Source organism: Diaporthe amygdali (assembly GCF_026229845.1).
Source record: "Diaporthe amygdali strain CAA958 chromosome Unknown NODE_11_length_1138210_cov_64_948100, whole genome shotgun sequence".
NCBI classification, from domain to species: domain Eukaryota; kingdom Fungi; phylum Ascomycota; class Sordariomycetes; order Diaporthales; family Diaporthaceae; genus Diaporthe; species Diaporthe amygdali.
Window position 1 is genome coordinate 311,660 of NW_026517031.1, and position 11,116 is coordinate 322,775.

At 56.7% G+C, this 11,116-nt stretch overlaps 3 protein-coding genes across 3 annotated transcripts; 2 read left to right on the forward strand and 1 right to left on the reverse strand.

Moving 5' to 3' along the window:
* Window positions 1-162: 162 nt before the first annotated feature.
* On the forward strand, window positions 163-1,639 carry J7T55_014371 (uncharacterized protein; the record flags this gene model as incomplete). The annotated part of the gene is made up of 2 exons (XM_053142360.1): window positions 163-346; window positions 417-1,639. The coding sequence occupies 2 exons, from the start codon at window positions 163-165 to the stop codon at window positions 1,637-1,639; spliced, it is 1,407 nt and encodes a 468-aa protein (XP_052994561.1).
* Window positions 1,640-3,509: 1,870 nt separating this feature from the next.
* On the forward strand, window positions 3,510-5,033 carry J7T55_014372 (gpi-anchored cell wall beta-endoglucanase; the record flags this gene model as incomplete). Its single annotated transcript, XM_053142362.1, has 3 exons — window positions 3,510-3,707; window positions 3,796-4,221; window positions 4,278-5,033. 3 exons carry the CDS (start codon window positions 3,510-3,512, stop codon window positions 5,031-5,033), a joined length of 1,380 nt encoding a protein of 459 aa, XP_052994562.1.
* Window positions 5,034-5,613: 580 nt separating this feature from the next.
* On the reverse strand, window positions 5,614-10,519 carry J7T55_014373 (uncharacterized protein; the record flags this gene model as incomplete). The annotated part of the gene is made up of 4 exons (XM_053142363.1): window positions 5,614-5,722; window positions 5,835-7,357; window positions 7,416-10,290; window positions 10,497-10,519. 4 exons carry the CDS (start codon window positions 10,517-10,519, stop codon window positions 5,614-5,616), a joined length of 4,530 nt encoding a protein of 1,509 aa, XP_052994563.1.
* Between the last annotated feature and the right edge of the window lie 597 nt (window positions 10,520-11,116).

Genomic DNA, 11,116 nt, shown 5'->3' on the forward strand with positions numbered 1-11,116 from the left:
CGAACTTGTCTTCATCCTTGCCATCGCCATCATCGTCGGGACTACCTCCACCTATGACTCTTAAAATCATCGCTTATGCCGTACATTTAAACCGGATGGCCCTCTTGGCATGATGAGATATCTTCTACTTAGTATCGCCACTCAATCTTCAGATAATCCACGATGCCACAAAACGAAACTACTGCACTGCGCCAAACGGCGACGTCCGACCTCGACGAGTTGGAGGTCCAAGCAGAGGAAACAGTGACCACTGGTCACGATCAGGCTGAAACAAGTCGACATGGCGTGAAAACAAAAAGGGCTTGTGTTCTCATCGGCTCTGGGATAATTCAATTGCCAATATGGGGTAAGTGGAAGCAGCACTCCTCCAGCCCTCCTCTTCCACGACCAAGCTTAGCTCACATGGTAACACACAGGATTCGCAATGAGCTACGGCGTCTTCCAGGAGTACTTCACCAGCAACTGGTCCCTGAGCGGCAGCAACGAGAGCACGGGCGTGATCGGCACGACGTTCAACGGCATAATCTACATCTCGATGCCATTCCTCTTCGCGCTGTTCACCAAACGATGGGCTCGCTGGCGGCAGACGGCCGCGCTGTGCGGCAGTCTTCTCACCTGCGCCAGCTTCCTCCTCTCGTCGCTGAGCAGCGACGTGTGGCACCTGGTTGCGACGCAGGGCGTACTGGCGCCGCTGGGCTGCGCCCTCGTCTTCAGCCCGGCCACGCTGTCCCTAGGCGAGTGGTTCGGGGCGGGCGGCAACCGCGCGCTCGCGTACGGCGTGACGCTATCGTGCAAGAACATCGTCGGCTCCGCGTGCCCGTTTCTGCTGCGCGCGCTGCTCGACAGGTTCGGCTTCCGCACGGCGGTGAGGGTCTGGGCGGCCATCGTCGCCGCGACCAGCATCCCCGCCATCCTGCTGATCCCGACGCACCCGTCCAGCCTCGAAATGGGCCGCCCGGGCGCGCCGCCGCGGTCACGCCGCCTCCCGTGGCACTTCCTCCGCCACAGGACCATCTACGTCTACGCCGGCGCTATCCTGCTCCAGAGCGCTGGGTACGGCATCCCGCAGACGTACCTCAATACTTATGCGCACGACGTCGCCGGCCTGTCACAGGCGTCGGCCACGCTGCTGCTGACCGTGTTCAACTTGCCGGGCATCGTCGCGTCGTCCTTCTTCGGCTTCCTGTGCGACAACAAGCGCCTCGCGCTCTCGGCGGCGACGGTGACATTGATCCCTGCTGTCGGGTCGGCGCTGGCCGCGTTCCTGTTCTGGGGACTTACCTCGCAGGGCAGCATGGCCCTGCTGGTGTTGTTCTCAGTCACGTTTGGTTTCTTCGCGGGCGGGTACTCCGCGACATGGGGCAGCGTTCTGAACGAGCTGGAGGGCGAGGCCAGGGACAGCAACGAGGCGGTTGACACGGGGATGCTCTATGGCCTCCTAAACGGCGCGAGGGGCATTGGGTATGTCAGTGGCGGCCTGATTGGGCTGCCTCTGCTCAGGGCTGGGGGCCAGGCTTCGATGGGGGCGTTTGGCTACGGCACGACGTATGGGCCGCTGATTGTGTTCACGGGCCTATCCTCGGTGCTTGGGGGCTGGGCTGTCTTGTGGAGGTCGCACAAGTTGATGACTTTCTTGTGAGTGATTGTGGTGGGGCGAGCTCGCATTCCTCCGGCGAGTGGTGATGAATTGATGTTGCAGAGTGTTGGGCTCCGGGATTGCCTGAGATGAGGTGACACAACCGTCACCGACACACGCCCGTCAGACTGGGCTTCGCGATCCTCTTCTTGTCATTGAACAATTTCCCGGAAGATGTCTGTGGACGAAGATGGGTCTCGAAAGCATGCAAATGCATTGGTGAATCTTTCACAAGCCACAGCCCTACCATCTGACCATATACGCGACGAAAGTGTCACGTTCATGTTCTCCTGTGTTTTGATTCCGGGCACCAAGGCCAGACGCATTCTGGGGGGGTGCGCCCATTGTATAGGTATATAAGACAGACCACGTAATAGCTTCCAGGATGGACAGCACTAGGGGCCGGCGGATCGCTGCATAAGGGTGCGTGACGTGGGAAAAGCAACATCAGAACCGGAAACGAAGCACAACAGAAGTCAATTTCTGCTCGTATTTCCCCGAATTCCTGCCTGTCAGCCCAGGTCTGGGTCCCCAACGGCACGGCTAAATATGGAAGGCCGCCCCGATCTGGACATGGCTGATTGGACGAAGCAGGGAAAATCGACACATGCCCCCCTGTCTGCCCAGAAGCTTGTTTGCAAACATTTACTCCACTGGGTGCAACATCCAACATCCAACTCTGGGGAAGTGGATGTTGGGTGGACATGGGCCACGGCCTCAGATGCCGGGCAGCAGGATGAACCAAGATCGGGAGATCCAACCCAGCTCAGCAGGTTCAAACTCGAACCGACTTTTTTTTGCACTGGCTGACTTTAGGAGAAGAGACGGAGTCCACGGCCTCGAGCACCGTCCACAAACCAATGCAGCTCCTAGGAAAATTCTTCCAAGTGGTGGCCCACGTACACACTAGACCACGCACTCTGCTGTTGGCATCAGGAGACCCCAACCAACGGAAAGCTGGGAAGCTCGAGGGATCCTCGGTGCGACCCAGCAGGTCCCAGCACGACAGCGCCACTAGCGCAGGAACAAGCTGCACGAACCTGACGAGCAGTCTCCCGATTGGGACGGCTTGGCTGCGCTTTGGGGAGCATTGCACGCAGGGGGCGCACGCCAGTAGGCGCCAACGAACTCGGCAGGCCAGAGAGAGAAACCCATCCAGACATCCAATCAGTCAGTCGGCCCGCCATGGGGCAATGACACACGTACACGAGCTCACACGCTCGTGCTGCTCCATGCTGGCGCTCGCTCTCATCCTCACGCTCGAACCAACAAACATCATCCAGAAGCGAGTTGTGAACAGTCCGATCGATCCGGGTTGTCACACCCCCCCCTTCAACCCACTCCCACCCCCTCTCCGTCCCATATATCCATCTATCCTTTGTGTCCTGTAGTACCTTTTCCTTCTCTTTGAAACTACTCCTCCTGCTCGCCACCCGTCTTTGACATCTCTGTCTGCTCTTCGTTGGCTTACTCCGTCTCAAACAAGACAACACATTCGCTCATCACCCTGTTCATTTCGTGTAATAATACCGAGGACTGAATAGTCAGTCGTTCATTCACGTCCTTGACTATCCCAATACTACCAACACTGCTGCTACTACTCCTGCTACCGCTTAGCTCCTTCTTCGAATCTCCTTCTACGTCACTCAATTCCACTTGCCTCATACGCCACTACTAATAAACAACCTGGCATACGCCCACACACGGACAGACACAGAGAGACTAATCCGTCTCTCGTTTCTTCAACCTCTTTTCTCCAAAGCATCACCAAGACTCATTTTGGACCTTGTGGACTAGCTATTAGCCCCAGCTCCTGCCAGAATAATTTACCCTCTTTACTCGACCCAGTCTCAATATTTCCGTCCTTCTCACAATGCTCGGCCCATCCTCTTTGGTGGCCCTCGTTGCCGCCTCGCCTGCTTTGGCCGCATACCAGGGCTTCAACTATGGCTCTACCTTCACCACCGGCGCTGCCAAGGTCCAGAGCGACTTTGAGTCCGAGTTCAAGACCTCTCAGGGCCTGATCTCTGCCCCAGGCGTGTTCAACTCAGCTCGCCTATACACCACAGTGGTGAGTATGCCTGTGTTTTTGTTTACACATGTCTGCTTGTTTTGAAATGTCTCACAGGCATGCACCTTGCGGCTAACCCCCATTCCAGCAAGGCGGCACCACCAACAGTCCCATCCAGGCCATTCCCGCGGCGATCAGCACCAAGACATCCCTCCTCATGGGCCTGTGGGCCTCTGCCGGTGACGCCAACTTCGCCAACGAGATCGCCGCCCTCAAGTCTGCCATAGCCACCTACGGCTCCCAGCTCGGTGGCCTCGTCGCCGGCATTTCTGTTGGATCCGAGGATCTCTACCGTATCTCCCCTACTGGTATTCTCAACAAGGAGAACCCTGGTGTTGGACCGGATGTTCTCGTCGGCTACATCAAGCAGGTCAGGGATGCCATCGCTGGCACCCCTCTCTCTGGTGTACCTGTCGGTCACGTCGATACCTGGACGGCTTGGGTGAACTCATCCAACGATGCCGTGATTTCAGCAGCCGACTTCCTCGGCGTCGATGCCTACCCCTACTTCCAGGTACGTTTTTAGAAAAACAGTTCTGTATCTCAATATCCAACGCTAACATCTTAAAGACTACAATGGCGAACTCCATCTCGAACGGCGCGTCTCTCTTCAACGACGCCTTCGGCGCGACCCAGGCCGCGGCCAAGGGCAAGGAGGTCTGGGTGACCGAGACTGGATGGCCCATCAGTGGCCCAGCGGCGAACCAAGCCGATGCTAGCCTCACCAACGCCAAGACGTACTGGGACGACGTCGGCTGCCCCCTGTTTGGCAAGACCAACACCTGGTGGTACACCCTTCAGGATGCCTCCCCCACCACGCCCTCCCCTAGCTTTGGAATCGTCGGTAGCACCCTGTCCAACACCCCGCTCTACGACCTCTCCTGCAATGCTTCGTCGTCCTCATCGTCCTCGGCCTCTGGCACCGCCACTGCTGGTGGTGCTGGCGGTGCTGCTGTGTCCTCTGCCGCCGCCGCCACCGGTAGCGGCGCTGATGGCGGCTCCCCCGGTATCTCCGCGGGCGCCGGCAGTGTCGTGACCGTGGGCGCGTCAGGTGTGAGCGGCGGTGCCGGCGGTGCGACCGCTACTCTGCCTGGAACCCCTACAAACCCCACCGGAGCCGGTTCTGGATCAGGTAGCTCAGGAAGTGGTGGCTCAGGCTCAGGCTCAGGAAGCTCCGGATCTGGCAGCAGCGGCGGCAACGGAACCATCACCACCTCCGTCCCAACAGCCAGCACCACTTCGGTGATCACCAATGATGCGCCGGCGAACCTGTTCTCCTTCGGCGCCGCGTTCGTCGCCCTGCTGGCGGCTTGCATGATACTGTGAAAAGCACCCTGATTCGGGCGGATATTTTCCTTTCTTGGGTCAGCATTGGACTGGTGGGCGTTCATATACGGATCGGTTCCAAGCACCAGTGGCTTCCTGTCTCTCTTTGTCTCTCTTTCTCTCACACGCACACGTGAAAATGACTGATGGTTGACTTTATTTGTATTCACATAATCTTGATTAGATGATGGACAAAATAATTGGCCGTGGCCATTGAGTCGGAGAAAAATTAGACGAGGCTTGCATTCTTAACGGGATGAATACTGACAGGGACGCATGTCTTCGTTCGTGCGATGACGGACGTTTTGAAAACACGGATACTAGCCTCCATCCCGCTTTGGGGAAAGTGAGGTAGAATGAAAACAACTCTATACTTCAAAGCCATGAATGTGCCCTGTTTAATTTTTTTAATGGCAACAATTGTCACGGGTTTGCGACCTATTCTATATCGAACACGCCACTTTGCGCATTATCCACACTGCGCATCTATATCACATAACAGCTAGCGGGTCTATCTCTCGAACTTCAACCGAGATGCTGGTACCCACATGCAGAGCACTTTGTGGCGGCCTGTTGGGATTTACTCTGAATCGCCAAAGACATGCTGTAACTCCTGGACCTCGCCTGAGTGCTGCACCATGTCGTAGAAAGTACCCTTCGCCTCGAACAGCTCCTTGGGCGACCCCATCCTAGTAAGCACGCGTTAGTTACATCTTCGAAAGTGGCGGTATCAAACTTGAGACATGGTAAAAGGGGGGGGGGGGCAGTTGAATGTAAGAAAGTGGAAATCGTAGCACTCACTCAAGAACTCTACCGCCACCCATAACCACAACCCGGTCATAGTCAGCAATAGTGCGCAGCCGGTGCGCAATGGTCACAAGCGTCCTCCCGGCGTCCGACTCGCCGAATATCTCACGCCGCAGCACCGCCTGGATCCCGTGGTCCGTCTCGTAGTCCATGGACGCGGTAGCCTCGTCCAGCAGCATCAGCTTGGACTTGCGCACCAGCGCCCGGCACAGCGACAGCACCTGCCGCTGGCCGTGGGAGAAGTTCTCGCCCTTTGCGTCTACAGTCGTCGATGGTGACAACCCCGCCGCCGACGACGACAGGGCCTCTGCGTCCGGCGTGGAGAGGCCGCTCAGGAGCGGGGTCTGCTCGTTTGGTATTGCCGGGGCGGAAGGCTCCTCACCTTCTTCTTGATCCTCCCCGCCGCCGGGCCTGGGCCCGTCGCGGTCGCGGAACTTGAAGCTCGCGATGCCCGCGCAGCTCGCCAGGGCGTTCTCGATGACGTCCGGGGCTATGACGCCGGCGGGGTCGAGGTTGGTGCCCACGGTGCCGTTGAAGAGGACGGCCTCCTGCGGGATGATGGTGAGCGAGTGGCGGAGACGTCGTCGCGGGATTAACGTGATGTCGACGCCGTCGTACAGGATCTGCCCGCGCACGATGTGCGTGAACCGCAGCAGCGACAGCACCAGCGTGCTCTTGCCCGATCCCGTGCGCCCCACCACCGCCACGCGCTCGCCCGCCGCGAACTTCAGGCTGATGTCCTTCAGGATGTCCGGCCCGTCCGGGTCGTAACGGATCGTCACGTTGCGGAACTCGATCGCTCCTGTGGCGGGCCACGATGCCGGGACCTCCGTGACCTGGTGGTGTTGCTCGGGCACGGGGACGGGGGCGGCGGCATCCTCAGTCTTCTCTTCCGGCTCCAGTGACGCGTACTCCCGCACGCGGTGGAAGCTCTGCAGTTCTACCTCGAGCTCGTTCGCGATCCTCACCAAGTACAGGATTGTCGACGACAGGCCGCTCGCGTTCGTAAGCGAGAAGCCCACGAGCCCGGCAGGGATCATGCCGACCTTTGAAATGGCAATGCCACCTGCGCAGGCCATGACCAGGGCAGTGACGAAATCTATCCTCAGGCCGACCCAGCGGTTCAGGTTGTAGTTTGTCTCACTGGCACGATTGTATGGGCGTAGACGCTCCGCCAGAAGGTTACCGAAGTTCTTGGGCATGCCCTTGCGGGCACGGATGATCTGGATCCCAGCCATATCGTCGTTGAATTGGGAGAAGACAGGTGACTGAGAGGAAGATACCAGTCGCTTCACCACCACTGCAGTCCGCGTGTACATTTCACCTGCTGCGAGGCCAACTATGCAGCTGAACAGTCCGGGCAGGATGAAGATGGGCATGATGGCTGTGACGGCACCCAAACGAAACACCAGCTCGACGGCAAGCTGCAGGGCGCCCTGGAGCATCCTGGAGAGTTGGTTATCGAGAGAGGCCATATCGCGAGAGAACCGGTTGATGACGCGGCCGGTGGGTGTGTCCTGTGAGAGGCATGTTAGATGATGAGGTGGGAGACACAGCTGACGGAGATAGCCTGACCTTGTACCATGCAAGTGAGACATTCAAGACGCTGCGGACAAACTGGGCGTGAAGCGTCTTCGCAGCCTGCCAACCACCGTTGGCGTAGACAAGAAAGATCAGGCCGTCCAAAATAAGATTCCCGACCGATATCGCCGTGTAGATTCCCAAGTAATAGCCAACATCAACAGCATCACCTCGATCAACCGCGTCGACCCAGACACTGATCCACAGAGTCGTAGCTAGCAACAATGCGATACCAGCAACTGTTGCAAGAATCGTGAAGATAGCATAAGCAGGGCCTCCGAAATAAGTCATGTACTGGAAGAACGACATTCTGCCAGTTTTTCCGGTCGCCTCCATTTCCTTCGCGATATCGTCCTTCTTTGGCTTCGATGTGGCAAGAGGTTTCGCTGCCTCGCTGCCATTGGCCCCGTTGACCCCATTTCCATTGGCAGCAACTGTAGCGTCAGCTCCGTCACCCTCGATGGCGTCCTTGGCGACTTGGACGGGCTTGCGGACAACGCCGATTTGCTGCTCCTGACCGGTAACCACGCCGTTCTCAAGCACTACATGTAGGTCGGCCTGCTCGGCAATCCATTTAACCTGGGTTACGAGGACGACCGTGCGGCCCTTCAGCAGATCACTGCAGAAGCATTGCTCCCATACGGAAGCAGTGGTCTTCGCATCGAGCGCGGAGAAGATGTCGTCCAGGAGGAGCAGTGGGGCTTTGGAGTAGAGGGCTCGTGCAAGGGCGACACGTGCCTTTTGACCGCCCGACAATGCCGTTCCGTTCTCTCCCACTTCCGTCTCGTCACCGTCGGGAAGCTCTGAAAGGTCCAGTGGGAGGCAGCATGCCTCGATGACGCGTTTATAGCGGACCTCCTCTAGGGGGCTGGAAAACAGGATATTATCTCTGATAGATGCACTCTGAAGCCAGGTGGTCTGGGAGGAGAAGGCGACATCATCAGGCCTTGTCACCGAGCCTGACTCCTTGATAGTCTCCCCCAGAATGGAGAGCAGCAAGGTGGTCTTGCCACTTCCAGAGGCTCCAAAAATGGTATTTAGGCCTCCTTCGACAAAGTCTATTGACACGTCCTTGAGGGTGAATTCCGCCTTCTTGTTCCGCCTAAAGGTGGCCTTTTCGATTCGCAGCGGTCCTTCAGGGTAAGTTATCAGTGGTGTCGTGTTGTTGAAATACCTGTTGAGGCGGTCGAAAGAGATCCAGGCATTGGTAACGTTCTTTGAAAGATAGCCAAACATGGCGATGTTGTTTCTCATCGTGGCAACAAGCGATAGCACCGTGAAAGCAACTTGAGCCGTGAGGGGTTCTTTGACCACGCTGGTATACAGAGTGAACATGACAACTAGAGAAACCATTGGCATGAACTCTACCGCTTCACCCAGCAATGTGTAGAGAACAGCAATTCTCCACAGTACTTTCTGCTCCGCGTCTCTAGCATTGTCAATCACTTTTGCCATGGCGTCTTCCCAGGCAAAGTACTTGATAGCTCTAATTGAGCCAAGGTACTCGGAAATCAGGGATATCCGAGCGTCTTGCGTTGCCTTGACTTGGCGCTGGCTCTTGCCCATCAATTGAGCGACATATGTCGGAATAGGTATCGCAATTACGATGAGCGCAGAGCCGATAAGCGCTGGCCAGCCCAGGATCGAGTAGAGACCTATAAAAGCAACCAGCGTGCCTGTAGGGGCCCCTATCCCTATCAAGACAATATCTCGGGCCTGCCATATCGCATCGATGTCGCCAGACATCAGATTTTGCAACTGGCCGGCGTGTGTAGTCTTTTTTGCCGTAGCCTCCTGGCCTTTGGCATCATTCAGGACGTCTCCGTCCAGCTCCATTGAGGACATTGCCCGGTGGTATAGCTCCTGCGTCATGGCGGCTTTGACACGGATGATTAATCGAGTGGACGTGAAGATGTACTGCTGAAAGAGGACGGTTTTCGCCATAGGGCCAGCGAATAATAGAAAGAGCCAGATCGCAGGGCTAAGCGTTGCCTGGTCAGGCTTCGAGAGGTAGGCTAGGAGTTGGTACATCGCAAAGGGTGCCACAAGCTCGATCGCATAACATGTGCCTGAAAAGAAGGCCATCAGAGGAATTTCCTTGCGCAAGAAGCGCATGACTGTCCAGAAGGTGTCGCTGCTCTTTTCGCGTGCTTGTAGGATCCTCGAGAGAAGATACAGGGGCTCGTCGTACCACGGCAGAGGTGGAAGCTCGTCCATGTCGACTGCCCTTCGGCAACCCTTCCAGATCAGAGGAGTGAGCCATTCGAAGGTGAAGTAAAGATTCCACCAGCTACAGGTCTCCTCTGGGGCAGGGGCGACATTCTCAGGGCCGTTCATGAGGTCAAAAATTACCGGAGGCGGCGCCCATTCTCTAGGTGTAATGATTGCCACGAAATTGGCAGCTGCGAGAGAAGCAAGGGCACCAATGACCGTATCGTCAGGACGGTACGTTGAGCTAATCTCCAACAACGGCAGAACCTCGCCGGCTGCCAATAGCAGAAGCGATGTCCCAAGGAGAAAATTCACCTGGTGCAGGGCAGTATGGCGCCATCGCAAGTCGCTAGCGAGCCTGGTGAGGCCGAAGACAAAGGCACAGCCGACGAGCGCAACATTGAACCATTGCTGAGTATCGCCCCTGACCGCAGCAACGATGATGAAGGCTAACGCGCATGCACGACTTATCTGCGAGCAGAGCTCAAAACCGACGGATATCTGGGATGCCTTGAGGTGGTGGGGGGCGACCTTGATCCTCTTGGAGGCTCGGATACTGGCTGCAGTCCACAAGAACGAAATGACCAAGAACGCAATCTGGAAGTGACCGGAGGTGGCCAGGTCGGAGACACTTTGGATCCATGGTACATGAGACTCGCTGTGTGCAGTAAGGTTCGTGATGTCAGCAATCGGATCGCGGGCCAAGAAGAATTAATTAGGGCCCGGGCCGCCGGTAACAGTAACATCGCACGGAGACAAAGTGAGCGTGAGCCGGCATACCTTGATGAGGAAAAAGCACTCAAACTTTTGAGGACCGAGCCATGGGGGCCCAGCTGAGGTACCCTGGTGTATGCCCATCCATACTGAAAGAGATGGACCTCGGCCATGGTAAGCAATGGCGCGAGTGAGGATGATGATTGAAAAGCGAAAGGGAGTGAGATTCCCTAGCCGCGCGCACTTGCAGCCATATAAAGGAACGAGTAGGACTCGTGGGTTAGGTATCTTGCAGAAATTGTAGGATGCAGCAATTGGCCATGTAGTACGAACAACGTGCATGTAAGACTGCGGCGCTGCTGCAGCGGACAAGAACAAGGGACTGGTCACAGACCCTTCCAAGGGTCTCTTGGACCAGCTTCCTGAACGGGAAGAGGAACATTTGATGGGATGGCGCGAAGCGCAGGGACTTTTGCAAGCTAAAACATAGGACTGTTAGAGGCTAGGCGTTAGAGAAGCATGAGCGGGGCAGAGATGAAATGCCGTTCCGCCATGGCAGCATGCACCATCCCAACCTAGCGTGCAGACGCAGGCAGGCAGCTATGTTCTGGAAGGGTGGTGCCTGAAGTGTAGAAGATATGAAGAATCGTCCTGCATACCAAGGCATCTGCTTACTCGAGTAGGCATTCCATGGCTAAGCCCAGGCATCGACTACAGAGAGCCAATCCATGGCCGAACGAAGGCATCAACAAAAGGAAACACCATGACCC